The sequence below is a fragment of the Micromonas pusilla genome, assembly GCF_000151265.4.
Source record: "Micromonas pusilla CCMP1545 genomic scaffold MICPUCscaffold_17, whole genome shotgun sequence".
In the NCBI taxonomy this organism is placed as follows: Eukaryota; Viridiplantae; Chlorophyta; class Mamiellophyceae; order Mamiellales; family Mamiellaceae; genus Micromonas; species Micromonas pusilla.
This window is the reverse complement of record NW_003315898.1, coordinates 513,135-529,698: the sequence shown is the minus strand read 5'-3', so window position 1 is coordinate 529,698 and position 16,564 is coordinate 513,135. Positions and strand designations below refer to the sequence as shown.

The 16,564-nt window shown below is 68.0% G+C and overlaps 9 protein-coding genes across 9 annotated transcripts; 5 read left to right on the top strand and 4 right to left on the bottom strand.

Annotated features, from left to right (window-relative positions):
• The first annotated feature begins 179 nt into the window (after window positions 1-179).
• Window positions 180-1,943, top strand: MICPUCDRAFT_49251 (Multidrug/Oligosaccharidyl-lipid/Polysaccharide flippase superfamily). Its single transcript, XM_003064549.1, has 2 exons — window positions 180-333; window positions 458-1,943. The coding sequence occupies exons 1-2, from the start codon at window positions 183-185 to the stop codon at window positions 1,822-1,824; spliced, it is 1,518 nt and encodes a 505-aa protein (XP_003064595.1). The 5' UTR covers window positions 180-182; the 3' UTR covers window positions 1,825-1,943.
• A 121-nt stretch (window positions 1,944-2,064) lies between these two features.
• MICPUCDRAFT_54453 (uncharacterized protein) lies at window positions 2,065-3,513 on the bottom strand (the record flags this gene model as incomplete). Its single annotated transcript, XM_003064385.1, has 1 exon — window positions 2,065-3,513. One exon carries the CDS (start codon window positions 3,511-3,513, stop codon window positions 2,065-2,067), a length of 1,449 nt encoding a protein of 482 aa, XP_003064431.1.
• A 290-nt stretch (window positions 3,514-3,803) lies between these two features.
• On the top strand, window positions 3,804-6,935 carry MICPUCDRAFT_54452 (uncharacterized protein; the record flags this gene model as incomplete). The annotated part of the gene is made up of 3 exons (XM_003064548.1): window positions 3,804-5,612; window positions 5,789-6,058; window positions 6,195-6,935. The coding sequence occupies 3 exons, from the start codon at window positions 3,804-3,806 to the stop codon at window positions 6,933-6,935; spliced, it is 2,820 nt and encodes a 939-aa protein (XP_003064594.1).
• A 12-nt stretch (window positions 6,936-6,947) lies between these two features.
• MICPUCDRAFT_49250 (uncharacterized protein) lies at window positions 6,948-8,811 on the bottom strand (the record flags this gene model as incomplete). Its single annotated transcript, XM_003064384.1, has 4 exons — window positions 6,948-7,307; window positions 7,408-7,480; window positions 7,587-7,692; window positions 7,808-8,811. 4 exons carry the CDS (start codon window positions 8,809-8,811, stop codon window positions 7,183-7,185), a joined length of 1,308 nt encoding a protein of 435 aa, XP_003064430.1. The 3' UTR covers window positions 6,948-7,182.
• Window positions 8,812-9,234: 423 nt separating this feature from the next.
• Window positions 9,235-10,425, top strand: MICPUCDRAFT_66636 (uncharacterized protein; the record flags this gene model as incomplete). Its single annotated transcript, XM_003064547.1, has 1 exon — window positions 9,235-10,425. The coding sequence occupies exon 1, from the start codon at window positions 9,397-9,399 to the stop codon at window positions 10,423-10,425; it is 1,029 nt and encodes a 342-aa protein (XP_003064593.1). The 5' UTR covers window positions 9,235-9,396.
• Window positions 10,426-10,487: 62 nt separating this feature from the next.
• Window positions 10,488-11,443, bottom strand: MICPUCDRAFT_66635 (uncharacterized protein; the record flags this gene model as incomplete). The annotated part of the gene is made up of 1 exon (XM_003064383.1): window positions 10,488-11,443. Exon 1 carries the CDS (start codon window positions 11,058-11,060, stop codon window positions 10,488-10,490), a length of 573 nt encoding a protein of 190 aa, XP_003064429.1. The 5' UTR covers window positions 11,061-11,443.
• Window positions 11,444-12,017: 574 nt separating this feature from the next.
• Window positions 12,018-12,833, top strand: MICPUCDRAFT_54446 (uncharacterized protein; the record flags this gene model as incomplete). The annotated part of the gene is made up of 1 exon (XM_003064546.1): window positions 12,018-12,833. The coding sequence occupies one exon, from the start codon at window positions 12,018-12,020 to the stop codon at window positions 12,831-12,833; it is 816 nt and encodes a 271-aa protein (XP_003064592.1).
• A 151-nt stretch (window positions 12,834-12,984) lies between these two features.
• On the top strand, window positions 12,985-13,209 carry MICPUCDRAFT_54445 (uncharacterized protein; the record flags this gene model as incomplete). The annotated part of the gene is made up of 1 exon (XM_003064545.1): window positions 12,985-13,209. One exon carries the CDS (start codon window positions 12,985-12,987, stop codon window positions 13,207-13,209), a length of 225 nt encoding a protein of 74 aa, XP_003064591.1.
• A 440-nt stretch (window positions 13,210-13,649) lies between these two features.
• MICPUCDRAFT_23437 (uncharacterized protein) lies at window positions 13,650-15,429 on the bottom strand (the record flags this gene model as incomplete). Its single annotated transcript, XM_003064382.1, has 5 exons — window positions 13,650-13,905; window positions 14,024-14,263; window positions 14,381-14,626; window positions 14,789-15,174; window positions 15,283-15,429. Coding segments are annotated over 5 exons (1,275 nt in total), but the record flags the coding sequence as incomplete, so codon positions are not given.
• Between the last annotated feature and the right edge of the window lie 1,135 nt (window positions 15,430-16,564).

Genomic DNA, 16,564 nt, shown 5'->3' with positions numbered 1-16,564 from the left:
TCCTCCTCCTCCTCCTCCTCCTCCTCCTCCTCCTCCTCCTCCTCCTCCTCCTCCTCCTCCTCCTCCTCCTCCTCCTCCTCCTCCTCCTCCTCCTCCGTGAACGACCTCCTCGACGACGTCCTCGCGACGATCGCCGACAAGACGTTCGCGCCGCTGCCGCCGCCGTCCGAGCCGCGAATCCGATGGCGCCGACGGTACGAGCACCCGGCGTCGTCGTGGGACGCCGCGCGCGCCAAGGCGGAGTCCGACGCGTTGGAAGAGGCGAGAGCCGCGGCGTTGCGTCGCGCGGCGGCGGCGAAGAAGCTCGCGATCGAGCGCGCGAATCTGAGCGAGGTGGACGCGAAAATCGCGGTCGCGAGCGTCGGCGGCACGGTGATCAAACGCCGCGCGCCGAGGGGCAAGACCCCAGGCGGGGAGGTCGTCACCGTCGCGGATCGAGTCATGGTGACCGGCGGCGGCGGCGGCGAGCCGGGTTCTTTCTTGGGCGTGTCCAAGGACAGAGTGGAGACGGTCATGACGCAGGCGCTGCCCGTCATGGGAGGGATGGCGTCGCAGAACGTCCTGAACCTCGCGGACAGCGTCATGGTCGGGCGGTTGGGCACCGAAGCCGTCGCCGGCGTCGGCCTCGCGTCGTCGGTAAACTTTCAGTGCCAAGCCGCGCTCCAGGGCATCTCGAGCGGCGTGCAGGCGATGAGCGCGCGCCGCATCGGCGAGAACCGACCGGAGGTGGCGGCGGTGCCGCTGAACGCGGCGCTCGTGATCATCGTGCTCCTCGGCGTCCCGATGGCGATCGCGGCGTTCGTCTCCGCGCCGAGCGTCGTGCCGACGTTGACGGCTGACCCCGCGGTCGTCGCCGCTGCCGTGCCGTACCTGCGGGCGCGCGTGTGCGCCGTGCCGGCGGTGGGCATCAATTTCGCGTTCCGAGGGTTCTGGAACGCGGTCCAACAGCCGCAGATTTACATGAACACCCTTCTCGCGATGCACACGGTGAACGTCTCGGTGAGCCTCGCGCTCATCTTCGGCGTCCCCGCGCTGAAGATCCCCGCGCTCGGCGTCCTCGGCGCCGGCGTCGGCACCGCGACGTCCGTGTGGCTCGGCTCTCTGCTGTACATTCGCATGGGGTTCATCCGCGCGAAGGAGATGGGTTTCGGCGTGAAGCTTCCGAGCGCAGACGATTTCAAGACGCTCATCGCGCAGGCGGCGCCGACGTCCATCACCAACTTGCTCTTCGCGACCGGGATGACGACGTTGTACTGGATCGTCGGGAAGCTGGGCACCTCCGAGACCGCCGCGGTCAACGTCCTCATCAACCTGATGCTCACGCTGGTGCTTCCGTGCATGGGCATGGGCCTCGCCGCGGGCGCGCTCTCCGGGCGCGCGCTCGGGAGGGGCGACGTCGAGGACGCGACGCAGTGGCCGTGGGACGTGAGCAAGCTCACGGCGGCGATGATGGTCGGGGTGGGCGCGGCGGCGGCGTTCTTTCCGGAGACGTTGCTGCGATGTTTTCTCACCGACCCGGCGGCGGTGGCTAAGGCGACGCTCCCGCTGCGGTTCACCGGCGCGACGGTCGCGTTCGACGCGGTCTCGCTGACGATGCAGAACGCGCTCCTCGGCGTCGGCGACGCGCCCAGGGTGGCGTTCATCTCCATCGCGACGCAGTGGCTCTTGTTCTTGCCGGCGGCGTTTCTGGGCGTGACGCGGTGCCAGCCGTGGTTCAACATGAACTGGCTGTGGGGGTTATACGTCGCGCAGCGCGTGCTGCAGTCCATCTTGTACACGCGGCTGTGGCACGCGGGCAAGTGGAAGAGCATCAAGCTCGCGTGACGACGCGAGCGACGACGCGTCCCTCGGCGGGTTTACAATACTTTATCGGGGGGGTCACTCTATCCTGTATGATGCGTTGTTCTGTTGTTGTTGTTGTTGTATCACCATCCGTTTATGTTATCGCGCGTTCGCGTCGTAACGTATCGTATCGCGCGTCTCGTCTCGTCGCCGCTATCGTCGCTACAGTATGACACCCGCCGTGCCACGTCTCGCGTCGCGTCGCGCGCGCGCGTCGGTCGTTCAAGAATCTACCCACGCCAAGTCGACGTCGTCGGTCGGCGGCGAGCTTCCGCTTTGAACGTCGCCCCCCGACCCCGCCCCCGCCCCCGCCCCCGCGCCCGCGCCGCCCTCTCTCGCGTCCTTCACGCCCGAACCCTCGGTCACCGCCATCGTCGCCGCGCCCGCCTCCGCCGGCGCGCTCTCGCACCTCAGCCGCCTCGCGTCGTACACTCTCCGAATGTTCGCGAGCGGGTTCGGACACTTACGCCGCCCGCGCCCGTCGCCCGCGGCGCGCAAACCGTGCGCGCGTAAGAGCTGTCTCACGTCCTCGCACAACAGCTCCACCGCGCGCGTGAACTTCTTCCTCGACGCGTCGTCCGCGTCCACGAACAGCGGGTACTCCGCGCGCCGCCAAGACACGCTCGGGTTCGCGCCGAGTCCGGACGTTGCCGAGGACGGGTTTAGGGTCGAGTCGCCGGGGGGGGCGGGGGCGTCTTTCGCTGCGTCTTTTCCCTCCGCCGCCGACGGCTCGAATCGCGGTCGCGCGACGAGCCTAAGCTCGCTCACGTACGACTGGCACGCCCCCGGCGCGACCGGGTACCGCAGCGGGACGTCTAATATCCTCGCGAGCTGTAGCACCGCGGACGTGGCGTGCCCTAACGCCGCGGACGCTTTGACGGGGTCGCGCGGGAACGCGAACGACGCGCCGCCGCCGCCGCCGCCGCCGCCGAACAGCGAAAACGGGGACGACGAATTCGACGTCGAGCCGTCGTCTTCGCCGCCCTTCCCGCCGCCCTCAGGGCGCGCGTCGTCGTCCGCGTGCGCGAGGTCCAGCGGCACGCCCGCTATGGACGGAGGATTCATTCTCGCCGTCGCCGTCGCCGCGGCGTAATCGTCATCCGCGGCGGCGGGCGAATGATGCAAGTCTACGTCGAACGCGTCGGCGACGTCGCCGACGCGGGCCCATCGCTCGCGCGTGAGCGCTCTCTGCTGCGCGTGCAGCCTCCCGCGGCCGAACGCGCCGCGCAGGAGGTGGTCCGCGTCTCGAACGCGCTGCCGCGCGTCGCGCAGCGCGTCCGACGCCTCGCGCAGGCGAAGGCGCCGCCGCTCCAACGCGGACGCGGCGTCGTCCGCGTCGCGCGATTCCCTCGACGCGATTCGCGCGAGATCGCGCGCGACGCGATTCGCGCGCGCGAACGACGCGGACGCCTCCGCGAGCCTGCGCGCGGAGGACGTCGCGGAGGACGCGAGGACGCGCGCGTCCGCGCGGTCGCGCAGCGCGTCGCGACGCGCGCGCGCCGCGTCGAGCGTCCTCGCGGACGCCGCCCACGCGTCGAACGAATCTCGAGACGCCGGGGGCGAAATCGTCGTCGTCGCGATGTTGAGACCTCGAGACGGCGGCGGAGGAGGACGCCCCGACGCCGCCGCCGACGACGACGACGCGCCGGGTCCGCCCCGGTCCGGCGGCATCCCCGCGACGCGTCCGGACGACGCGCGGACGCGCGCGACGCCGCTGCCGCGCCGGCGCGACGAGTGATGAGATCTCGCGAGCGGAGACGCCGCGCGCGACGTCCGGCACTCGCGAAAACTGCGAGCGTCCGCTAACATTTTCACCCACCGCTCGCTTTCAACATTTGATCGTGTCCCCTTTCAACTGACCGATGGACTTTTTCTAGGAATGGCCGTTGGGGCCGAAACGCTCAAACGCTCATCCATCATCTATCGCGCCAGACGACCCCGGCGCGACGCGACGCGACGCGATGTCGTTCGCGCGCGCGCCGGACCCGCTCCGGAGCCCGCGCGGGAGCGGCCGGACCACGCCGGTCGAGCGGCGCTCCCCGCGCGTCTCGCGCGCGACGTCGCGCGCGTCGCTCCTCGGCCTCGACGACGACGACGCGCGGAAGATGACGGTCGCGACGACGAGAGACGACGACGAGACGACGACGACGACGACGACGACGACGACGGCCGCGGTCGCGGTCGCGACGCGCGAGGAGGAGGAGGAGGACGCCCCCGGGGCGTCGCGCGTCGCGCGATACGCGGGCCCGACGCGCGCGTCGAGCGCCAAGTCGCGCCTCGCGGTCGCGTCTCGAGATGGTGACGCCGACGACGACGCCGACGGAGCACCGCGGACGCGCGACGACGCGCGCGACGACGACGACGACGACGCCGACGACGCGCGCGCGCTGTTCCGCGCGCTGGACCGCAGCGGCGACGGGCTCGTGACGATCCGCGAGCTCGTCATCGGGCTGCGCGCGCGCCCCGCGATCGCGAGGCGGCTGCGGCTGCCTTCGAGCGTCCGCCAGGAGGACGGAAGCAGAGACGCGATCGAGCTCTGGTTTCAATCGCTCGACGCGAACGAGGACCGCGCGCTGTCGCTCGAGGAGTTTTCGCGGCACTTCGTCGCGGAAGCGCCGCCGCCGCCGCCGCCGCCGCCTCGAGAGACCGGGACCGAGACGAGCGCGCGGGCGGAGATGGAGTCCTTAAGGAACGGCGTTCACCACGCGAACGGGGTCGTACGGAAAGCAGTCTCCTCATCACCGAATTCGACGACGACGAGAGAAAAGGAACGCGTCCGACTCGAACGCGGCGCCGCGTCGACGTTGACGTCGACGCCGACGCCGCCGTCGCCGGTCGTGGAGTTCGCGCGCGCGGACGTCCCGCTGGAAGACTTCCGAGCGCTCGCGAGGGCGTTCGCGGAGGGGAAGCGATCGAGTCTCCCTGAGCGCGGCGCGACGACGCCGCCGCGTCGCGGGGAGCTCCCGAGGGCGTCCGCGCTCGGCGGCGTCGGCGGCGTCGCGACCGGGTCCACCTTCGGCGAGGTCTTCACGCGCGATCAGCTCGCGTCCGCGGCGGCGTTCAGAGACGCCGCGATCGGACGCGCGCGCGTGCGCGACGGCGCGTTCGTCGGCGATTACCGAGCGGCGGCGGCGGCGGCGGCGGGCGGAGAGGCGACGACGACGACGACGGCGTCGATCGCGTCGCCGCCGCCGCCGCGGTGGGGGGTGTCGTCGCCGGAGGAGGAGCGCGCGGACAGTTTGCGAGAGCGCGTCGACGCGCTCACCGCGTCGGTCGCGGCGCTTCGCGGCGGAACGACGACGACGATGACGGCGGCGGCGGCGGCGACGGGGAAATATTCGCGTCCGCCGCCGCCGCCGCTGTCGTCGTCCGCGTCAGGTGCGTTCTATACACTGGTCCCCATACGATCGCGTTCGCGTGGTGAACGCCGATCCTTAAGGACTTTTGCCGGCGTTTCTCTCCGCCTACCCCCCGCGTTCAATCCCCGCCCGCGATGCCTTTCAACTTCAACTGACGCCTTTCAACTCCACCCCGATATCATCGCTTTGTATGTATGGAACGGCCCTCAGTCCTGGATCCCCCCGCGGGGTTCAAGCCGACGCCGCCGGCGTGGACGCGCGAGGACGTCCGCGCGGGCGGCCGCGGCGACCGCGAAGAAGAACGCGGTCGTCTCGATCTCGACGAAGAACGCGTCCGCGTGCGCGCGGGTCTGCGCACGTGGGAAGCGCAGGCGCGTTCTGATTCATTCGCACTGGTCCCCATACGACCGCGTTCGCGTGGTGAACTTCATTCCTTAAGGACTTTCTCTCCCGGCGTTCGTTTCTCTCCGCCCACGCCACGGTTTCAATCCCGACGCACGCACCTCGACGCCTTTCAACTCCGCTTCTGACGCCTTTCGACTCCACCCCGACGTCGCCTCGTATGGACAATTACCCTCGACCCGCAGGCGGAATACGCCGCGGTCATCGAGCGCCTGAGCGCGATCGGCGACGCGCGCGCGGCCGCGGCGGTCGCCGCGCACGCGGCGACCGCCGCCGCGCTGGAGGCGGACGAGGTGGAGCTCGCGCGGCGGAAGCGGAAGGAGGAGCTCGCCGTGCTCGAGGCGGCGACGGCGAAGCGGAAGGACGCCGAGACGAACACGAGCGCGTGGACGGCGTCTCAGGCGCGTTCATATTTACACTGGTTCCCATACGACCGCGTCGGCGTGGTGAACGCCGTTTCTGAAGGACTTTTCCCGGCGCATCTCTCCGCCCATCCCTCGCTTTCAATCCCGACAACCATCGACGCCTTTCAACTCCGTCTGACGCCTTTCAACTCCACCCCGACATCGATTCGTATAAAACGACCCTCAGACGGGGCCGTCGTTGAACCCGAGCGACGACGAGGACGACCTGAGGGAGGAGGCGACGGAGCGAGAGAAACGCAAGGCGCGGAGGCGTTTATTACGCGCCGCCGCGGAGGTCCAGAGACTGTGCCCGGAGGACGAAGAAAACGACGAGAATGAAAAGGAAAACGCGTCGCGCGCGGCGGCGACGGCGGCGGCGAAGGCGAAGAGCCGCGCCGCCGCGACCGAGGCGAAGCGGTTGAGAGAGGGGAATCGATACCTGAGGCAAGAGCTCGTGGCCGCGCAGAGGTTGATGACCGGATACCACGCGCAGCTGATGACCGGAGGGGGCGTCAGGCTCGTCGACGCGTCGTCGACGACGACGAGGGCGGGAGGGGCGCGCTCGTCGGGCGGCTCGCTTCTCTCGTTCTCCCCCGAAAAGATTGGCGCGTTTCCGTGGGAAGCGTCCCTGCGCGCGTCGTCGCCCGCCGCCGCCCGGGGCTCGCCGGTTTCGATCCGCGCGGACGCGGTGTCGCTGAACGAAACGCGCGACGTCGTCGTCGAGGGTGGCGTCCGAACGGCGAACCGCGCGGCGGCGAAGAAGCTCGCCGCCGGCCGCGCGGCGATCCCGGGCGTCGGGTACGAGTATCTCGCTCGCGCCGACGTCGGAAGCGATCGGCTCGCGGACGAGGTGTCCGAGCTGAGGAAGCTCGTTCGAAAGATGGCGGACAGGGACGAGAAGAAGGACGCGGGGACGAGCGGTGCTTGATTGACCGATACGTACAGTAGTATTATGCGTTACATACAGTAGTCACACGTAGATATGATACAACAACAGCAGCTTCCAAAAGAACTTCCTTCGCGCGCGGATACAGAAATTACAGCAGAGGTAAAATACGAAAACAGATTCTTTTTCTTTGACTTCCAAGCGTGTCGCGAAGCGCGACGCTTCGTTCGTTCGTTCGTTCGTTCGTTCGTTTTGTACATCGTTTATACACAGCACGTCGTCCCGGTGCTCAGCGCGAGCCCGCGGCGCCGTACGAGCCGTACCGCGCCTGCTCCGCGAACGCCCTCAACGCCGCCGCGTTCCGCGCGCTCGGGTGCGCCTCGCACCACGTCGTCACCGCGCTCGCGGCGTCGCCTGCGCGTGCGTAATACACGTGGCGGTGCATGGTTGGTCAGATGATACATGACATGGCAGTATGTGCGGCTACTAGAAAGAGAAGAAAACGAATACGCACCGCCGGCGACCTCGATGAGCTCGTCGATGACGTCGCACGCTTCGGTGTACACCGCGTGCTCCGCGATGGTCTCCTGCGCGTACGCGGCGGCGCGCGATTGGTCAGATATGATGACGTGGAATCGTGTGTGGTTAAAAATGCAATACAGAAGGTAGGTACTGTACAATCCGAATACGAACCATGATCGCGTCGACGTCGCGTTCGCACTGTTGCTTATCGCCGGACGTCCAGAACGGGTGCTCCGTCCACGTCACGACGCACTGCTCCGAGGCGTCGAGGAGGTTCCTGAGAGAGACGGACGAGAGGATGAGTCGAACACGTGGCGGACGCGTGGCTGATAGGTGTCGACGCGCGTATGACACGTGGCGGATCTTGGGGTCTAGAACGAAACGAAACGCACCGGTTCACGAGCTCGTTGACGACGCCGACGAGTCGCGAGTCGCGAGTCGTCGTCATCGTCGACCGTCGATTCGTCACGCCGACGGTCGCGAACGCTTCGGAGGTGACGACATTATTCTTGCTCGAGTCCGTGACGACGTAGCGCGTGATGAGCGGCGACTTGTCGCCGCCGCCGTCGCCGCCGACGACGCGCGCGCGGCCGCGGCGCTTGACTTCCGTGCCGAACGTGAACGCGTCGCGGACCGTCGAGGACCGCGATCTCGACGACGTCGGTATCGGCGCGATGGTCTCGCGCGCGCGGGGCGCGGACGCCACCGGGTCCCATCGCGGAGACGCAGGCATCTTCGCGCTCGCGGCGAAGGCGAAGGCGTCGGCGTCGGCGGCGGGCGCGGTGTCCACGCGCGTGGGCGCGAAGCGCGCGTGGTACCGCCCGTTGTGACGGCGCGGGGACGGCGCGGGGACGACGGAGGAGACGAAGAGAGAATCGTCGAAGAGTTCGCACTCGACGTCTCCGTCTTCGCCGAACACGACGCATCCATTCTTCTTCTTCTTCTTCTTCTTCTTCTTCTTCGTCGTCGTCGTCGTCGTCGTCGCGCGCGGCGACGACGACGCCGTCTTGTGAGAGACGACGAGGAGGGAGTCTTCGAAGAGTTCGCACTCGACGTCTCCGTCTTCGCCGAACACGACGCATTTTTTTCTCGCGCGCGACGACGACGACGACGACGACGCCTTCTTCGTCGCCCTCGCCGGCGGCGGCCTCGCGGGCTCCGGCGCGGGGAAGAGCGTCTGCGTCGTGAAGTACGAGAACGGAATCGTCGCGCCGTCGAAGAGGTCGCTCAGGGTCTTGTTCTGTTGCGTGCGCGCGGCGTCGAACGCGAATTGCTGACACCTCGTCGTCGCGGTTTGCTTTTTTTCGCCTCTCGAAGCGTTTCGGCTAGATCGACGAATCTTCGGGCGCGCTCGCACGCGCGCGGGACACAGCGCGGTCGAGAACGCGAGCGTCATGACCGACGTGACGCGTTAGCGGACGAAGACGAGGAGGAGGAGGAGCGTGATGGATGTCGTCGCGTGCGGGCGCTCGCGAGGAGTGCGCGGCGCGGACGCGGAAAAGCGAAATATCTCGCCGTGAGATTTGCCAAGTCAGCATGACATGTCAGCATGAGATCCGTTTTTCGCGCGAAAAATCTTGTTATTATCCTCGGAAATGTCAACGAACAACGACGTCCCACGGGCGCGCGCTTAGGTCACAGACGCGCGCGCAGAACTCGCGCCATGAACCCCCGCAACGATCGCCGAGACAAACCCCGCGACAAGGACGACCCTCGTCGCAACGACCGCCACGACCGCTCCGGCCGAGGGTGCGTCGACGGGACGAATCGGACGCGCTTTTTTAGTCAGACGAGCTAGGTTTTTTTTTTTTCTCTCGCGTCGAATCTCGTCGCTCTCGGACCGCTCATCGGATTCGATCGACCCTCGCGACGCGCGCGCACCTCGCCGCCGCGCCCTGACCGCGCGCTCTCCCGTCCATCGCATCGCCCGCGCGACCGACAGTCACGAAGGCCTCCACCGCGGCGGCGCCGGCAAGGGCGGATGGGGCGTGCCCGGCGAGGAGGCCGAGGTCACCCTCGGCGACGTCGCCTCCGCCGAGGAGGAGCGCGAGGAGGTCGTCGCCCGCGACGAGGACGACGAGCGCGCCAAGGCGGAGAAGCCCGAGTTCTCCGCGAAGATCGACGACGACGACGCGTTTCCGATCCTCGGTGGGAAGTGAGCGGCGTTTCGCGGCGTTCCGCGTCGAAGAATCACTGGCTGGACCATTTAATAATCCCACCACCGTCGCTGATCCCGCTCTCATCGCTCGCCCCCGACCAATCTAAAGCGCGCGCGCTAGCTATCGACGCGACGCGGCGCGCTCCCTACGCGACGTACTTCCGCGCCGCGCCCCCGATCGACCGTCCCGAGTCGCTCCGTCTGCTCAGCGCGCCCCCCGACCTTCGACCTCCGCCGTCGTCGCCGCCGCCGCCGTCGCCCGCGTCGCTCGCGTCTCGGCGGTCCACCTCGCCGGGGTGCGCCTTCCATACGAGTGATGATATCGGGGTGGAGTTGAAAGGCGTCAGAAGCGGAGTTGAAAGGCGTCGAGGTGTGTCGGGATTGAAACCGTGGCGTGGGCGGAGAGATGCGACGGCAAAAGTCCTCAAGGATCGGCTTTCACATCGCCGACGCGGTCGTACGGGGACCGGTGTGAAACGAGAACGTACCCCGCCACCGCCTCCGCCGCCCATGACGGATTTCCCGCTGCCGCCGCCCCGGAGCTGCTTCCGCGATCGCCGCGTGCCTTCGCCGACGCCGCCGCGCGCGCCGAGCGCAGAAGCGCGGCGCGTCGGTCCAGCCGCGAACGTCCCGCGGCCGCCGCCGCCGTCTCGGTCACTTTTCCCCTCCTCCGCCGCCGCCGCCCTCGCGGCGGCCTCTCGCTTCTCCCGCACCGCCTTCGCGGCCCAGCTCGTGGCGCTCGCGGTCTTCGCGTCCCTCTTCGCCATCTTCTCGTCCCGCAGCGCGTTCAGAACAGCCTCGAACGACAGCTGTCCGGGCGGCGTGGAGTTCAAAGGCGTCAGTTGGCGTTGAAAGGCGTCGAGGGCGGGGAATGAAAGCGAGGGATGGGCGGAGAGATGCGCCGGGCAAAGTCCTTAAGGATCGGCGTTCACCACGCGAACGCGGTCGTATGGGGACCAGTGTATAGAACGCACCTGTCCAGGAGGCGCCGCCGGCCTCTGCCCTTTCCCGACCCACCCTCGCGTGACGTCCACCGGCGTCGCTCGCAGCGTCACCTCGCCCGTGCGCGCGCCGACGTCGCCGTAGCGGCTCGTCGTGTTCGACGGCGCGACGAGCGGCATCGTGACCTGCCTCCGCTCCGTCCTCAGGAGCTCTCGGAGAGAGAACCGCGCTTCGCCCAAGACTTTTACGCCGCCGCCGCCGCCGCCGCCGCGGGCGCCCGCGGGGAAGCCGCCGCCGCCGCCGCGTCCGCCCCTTCCTCTTCCGCCTCTCCCGCCGCCGCCGCGCGCGGCGTCGTCGTCGTCGCCCGCGCCGCGCGCCGCGTGCACGAGCAGTCGCAGCTTGCAATCGAGCTGGAACTGCGCCGGGAGCGCGAACAGCGGCGCCTTGTGCCGCGACAACTCTCTGAGGTGTCGTCGTTCGATTGGCGGGCGACGCGGCGGGAATTGTTGTGATTGGTTAGTTATTTGATGACGTGGACGGTTCATTGGACGAGAGCGACGGAGAGGGCGCCGGGACCGGTGTACGTGTGAACGCGCCTGAGCGCCTTCTCGCGAAAGTTGACCACCATCCCCCCGAGCTCGTTCTTGTCCGGCTGGCACTCGTCGGGGTGGAGTTGAAAGGCGTCAGAAGCGGAGTTGAAAGGCGTCATAGGGTCGGGGATTGAAAGCGAGGTGTGGGCGGAGAGACACGCCGGCAAAAGTCCTTAAGGAACGGCGTTCACCACGCCGACGCGGTCGTACGGGAACCAGTGTAATAAGAACGCACCTGGCACTCGCGCTTGCCGACGACGACCCACGACGCCTTCGCGTCGTCGTCCGCGCCGCCGCCGCCGCCGCCGCCCTCCGCCTTCGCGGCAGCCTTCGCGCGCGCGGCCGCGGCCGCGGCGTCCCCGGTCAGCGCCTTCGAGACCAGCGCGGCTCGGTTGTAGTACAGCGTGACCGTCGCGGGGGGCTCGCGCGACGTCTCCATGTTCTTGTCCTTCCGCAACCGCGCGGCGTCGTCACGAAGCGTCGCGACCGCGATCTCGACGCTGCCGGCGTCCTTCACGCTCACCGCGGCGTCCACGGCGATGTTCGCGATGGCCTTCGCCTCCGCCTCGCGCTTCGCCGCGGCCTTCTTGAGCTCGGCGTCGTCGAGATCTAAGAGATCCTCCTCCTCCTCCTCCACGCGAGACTTCCCGCAGCACCCCATCGGCGGCGGCGGCGACGATCGAGCGTCGACGTCGATTCGATCGGCGCGAGCGGGGGAGGCGGGCGCCGCGCGGTCGCTACGCCACGCCGCCGCGCGCGTCTGAGGGAAGAATCACGCGAACGACGCGGGCGGCATCGTCGCGCGCGCCGCGCGCGGGGAAACTGAATGGATTTGTAAACGGCTGGAAGTCGTTTCTTCGCGAGTTGACAACCATTCGTCGCCGCCCGCCCTCTCATCACTCCGCGGCGCGCATGGCGTCGTGGACGCTCGAGACGCTTCAGCGCGCGGTAGACGAGGTCACCGCGCTCGTGGCCATCTACGGTCCCGACGGATGCGACCCGGACGCGCCCACGGACGCGATGGTCGCGGAGACGGACGCGCTGGCGACGGCCGAGCGCGTCCTAGCGCTCGCGTCGTCGTCGTCCGATGCCGACGTCGCAGCAGTCGCGGCGGTCGCGGCGCGCGAGGTCCCCGCGCTCGGCGTCTCCGTGTCGTTCCTCGGGAGCCGCCTCCGCGGCGCGCCCGTGCGCGTGGACGCGACGATGCCGCCGGGGTACCCGTCGAAGCGCGCGCCGTCCTTCGACGTGCGCGCCGCGGCGAGCGCGTCGCTCGAGGAGATCAGCGAGTTGAGAGCCGCGGGAGAGAGCGCGATGCTCGACGCGCGAGGCGTCGAGGAGGAGGAGGAGGAGGAGGACGGCGCGGAGTGCGTCGCCCCCGCGCTGGACGCGATCCGCGCGCGAATCGAAGAGCTCGACGCGACGCTGCGCCGCCGCGCCGAGGACCGCGAGACGACGACGACGACGACGACGACGACGACCTCGACGACCTCGACGACCGTCTCGCGTCGACTCTTGTGGTTCCATCACATCAAGGCCAAGTCCAAGCGCAAGGACGCGGTCGCGTTCGCCAGGGAGCTCGACCTCGGCGGCTTCAGCAAGCCCGGGTACCCGGGCGTCGTCGTCGTCGAGGGGAGGCGCGAGAACGCGGACGAATACGTGCGACGGCTGCGAGCGCTGAGGCGCGTTCTATCTTACACTGGTCCCCATACGACCCCGTCCGCGTGGTGAACGCCGATCCTTAAGGACTTTGCCCGGCGCGTCTCTCCGCCCACACCTCGCTTTCAATCCCCGCCCGCGACGCCTTTCAACTCCATCTGACGCCTTTCAACTCCACCCCGATATCATCGCTTCGCATGGAACGACCCCGAGTTGGCTCGCCATGTCGGTGCGCGCCGCGGAGGACGAAAAGGGGGGGGCGGGCGACTCCGCCGACGTCGCGCCGCGGTCGCCGCCGAGGCGGAGGCTCCCGGAGACGTTCAGGGAGCTCCCGGAGAACGGCCTCGGGGAGCTCGCGGCGTGTTTACGCGACGCCGGGTTGGAGCATCTCGTCGAGGCGACGCTGCGGCAAAATTTGACGTCGACGGCGACGTCGCGGCGCGAGTGAAGCGGCGGCGCGGCGACGCGCGTCGTATCGTATCGCATCGCATAGCAAAAGTACTAGGTAGTCCGTAGTGGTGAGCGCACGCATCGCGTGGCGTCGATTCGTATCGTATCGTGTCGTGTACACGCTGTAACGTCCCGTCGTCGTCCGTTTCACGATGCAACGCCGCCGCCGTCGAAAAACAAAAACGAAAACGCGTCCCCGCGGATATACTTCCGGAAGTCATTCACACCACCCCTCGCGTCGTCGCGATCACCAGATGCTGCTTCGACGTGCCCCGGGTGAACTTCTCGTGCGCGAACGCGCTCTCGACGACGTTCGCGTCCTTCCTCACGAGCTCGTACTCCGCGCACTCGAGCAACCGGCCGTCCCCCGGCGCCGTCGCCGCCTTCACGGTCGTTCCATCATTCAAAGCGATGATATCGGGGTGGAGTTGAAAGGCGTCAGTTGCAGTTGAAAGGGGACCAGTGTAAGATAGAACGCGCCTTCACTTTTCGAAAGTTGTACACGACGGAGTGGACGCCGCACGACGCGACGATCCACCGCTCGGGGGCGCCGCCGCGCTCGGTGACCCACGTGAACTTCCCTCTCGTGAACTTCGCCGCGATACCCGCGCCCTGCCCCATCCGCGCGACGTCTTCCGGTTTCAGCTTCAGCAGCCGCGGCGCGGCGATCTTCTCGCCCGCGCGGCGTTTAAATCTGATAGGTCGAGGGAAGACACGTGTCAGTCACGCGATCATGTGATTGGCGGATGTCGTAGTCCCACGCCACGTGTCAAAACGTGAGGTCCCTTCTCGTGGGAAGCGAGCGGTCTCACCCGTTCGTCAGCTCCCCTGTGCGGTCGTCTCGGAAACACGTGTGCAACAACACGAGGCACGTGTCCGTCGTCGCGAGCACCCACTTGCCGTCGTACGTGACGTCGATCGCCGTGATGGCGCCGCCGAGCCCGGGGAACGACGTCTTCGCCTGGCGGAAGCCCCCGCCGGAGGCGTACAGGCGGATCTTGCCGTCGTCCGCGCCGACGACGACGTCGCCGTCGCCCGTCGTCGCGACGCAGCTGAGCGTCGTTCAACACGTGCACGCGTCGGTCAGTTGAAAGGTAACAACGCGATCAAATAATGTTGAAACCGAGCGGTGGGGGGTGAAAGACGTGTCCATTGTCCACAGCACGCACCTGAATTTCGCGCCGCGCGCGAAGTCGTGCCCGGAGACGTAACGCAGCGGGGACGCGGACGCGCCGCGCTCGAACGTCGTCTCTTGCACGACGGAACGCGCGTCGCCGCCGACGCGCGCGTCCCACCGCACGAGACGGTTCGCGTCCACGCCCACGAACGTCCCTCGTCCGCCCTCGAGCTGCGCGCTCTTGGTGTCGCACGCGACGTCGAGCATCGGCGCGCTCGCGCCGTCCTTGACGCAGGACCTGGGTGAAAGGATCGGTCAGTCGAACGTCGTACACGTATCGATCGATCGATCGATCGTTCGTCGAAAGGAGCGCGCGGGGTGGAGAACGTCTACATGCGGGGAAAGTCCTCACGGAACGGCGTGCACCGCGCGGACGCGGTCGTATGGGAACCAGTCTCACCACTCTCGGACGATCTTTTCCGTCTCGAGATCCATCTGATACACTCTGTCCGACCGACCCCCCGGCGCGCCCTCGAGCGGGGACAGCAGGAGCATCGTGCGCTCCGCGTCCGCGAGGATCGCCTTCGTCGGCGTGATGTTCAGATTTTTCAACGAGACGGAGACGCCCGCGGCGGTCAGCGCGCCGTCCGCCGCGTTCCGGAACACCTCCACGGCGTCGTCGCGCACGAGGAAGCTGTTGTCCAGCGCGCCCATGCGCACGAGCCGCGCGTTGGAAGCAGAAAACGCCGGAGAGGCGCGCGTCTTCCTCTCCGGCGTCGCGCTGAGAGGAGAAGAACGCGCGTGGCCGCGGCGCCGCGGGTCCGCGTTTTCGACGTTTTCATCATTCTCGACGCACAGCTGTGCGTCGTCGTCGTCGTCGTCGTCGTCGTCGTCGTTCAAGAGGATCACCTCCTCCTCCTCCGTCGGCGCTGCCTCCTCCTGCGCGTCCCACACGGCGTCCGGGTGGTCCTCCCCGCTCGCCCACGACGCGTAGACGTCGCCGAACACCGCGGCGCGGTTCTCTTCCGTCGACCGCACGCCGTGTCGGTTCTCGAAGAGCGCGTCTTTGTATCGCGAGACGAACGCCCGGTACGTCGCGTCGGCGTCGTCGCCGCGCCATCTGAGGGTCGTTCCGTCGTTCAAAGCGATGATATCGGGGTGGAGTTGAAAGGAGTCGATGCGTGTCGGGATTGAAACCGTGGTGTGGGTGGACAGAAACGCCGGGAGAGAAAGTCCTTAAGGAACGGCGCGCGCCGCGCGAACGCGGTCGTATGGGGACCAGTGCGGTAATAATAGAACGCGCCTGAGCGCGTAGACGATCTCTTCGCGCGGGGCGAGGAAGTCGACGCGGCGCTCGCGCGCGTTGCTCACGAGGCGGAGGTGGTCGGAGACGTGCACGCGGACGTCGTCGCCGGCCTGCGCGGGGGCGGGGAGAGAGAGAGCGCGACGACGTGAGCGAACGAACGGCGACGCATCGAGAATGTGTGCACCCGAGCGAGTGGACAGGAAAAACGCCCGAATCGACGATTCGATTCGAGATCTGGCGACGAAGCCGTCGACCGCTCGCGTCGCGCGACTCCATCGCGTTCTCTCCGCGTCGCCTCTCACCTCGAGCATCCACCGCGGCGCGTCCTCGCGCGCGCCGTCGTCCACGAGCGTCGGCTGCACGGAGCCGTCGCAAATCTCGTACGCGTCGAAAGCGAATCGGTACAAGATCGCGTCCGCCGCGCGACGCGAGGACGACGGTCGCGACGGCGTCGCGTCCGAGCCCGCGCGCGGGTCGCGCGACGACGTCGGCGGCTCGGAGGAGGGCGGGAGGTCCACGGAGGAAGGGGCGTTGCCCATCGCGCGGCGAGGACGGGGGAGGGGGTGGGTGGGGTGGGGGTGGAGCGCGCGGAACTGTGCACCCGCGTTCGGAGCGTTTCGCCTGATGCTTGAGTGCACAGACTCTGATAACTCGACCGGGAACCGATCGGATCCTGCTTTGAAAGTGTCGCGATGATGCGTCAAGTTGAAAGCGACCCTCGCTGCTGACCGGCGGGAAAACCGACCGACCGTGATGAGACAAAAAATGCAAGTTCAAAATAGTCGTTGTGTCCAATCGCGCGCGCGAAGGGCGAGACACAACGCGCGGCGCGGACGAGCGACGTCTCCGCGCGCGTCGTATCGCGATGGACGACTCGCTCATAAGCGAGGGGACGCGCGTCCGCGAGCGCGCGCGGGCGCAGCTCAGAGC

Excerpts from the sequence above, each read along its gene's own strand:
- MICPUCDRAFT_49251 (XM_003064549.1), top strand. The coding sequence starts at position 183 with ATGGCGCCGACGGTACGAGCACCCGGCGTCGTCGTGGGACGCCGCGCG. Across the intron at positions 334-457 it reads AGCGCGCGAATCTGAGCGAG|GCGGCGGCGAGCCGGGTTCT; the intron begins GTGGACGCGAAA and ends TGACCGGCGGCG.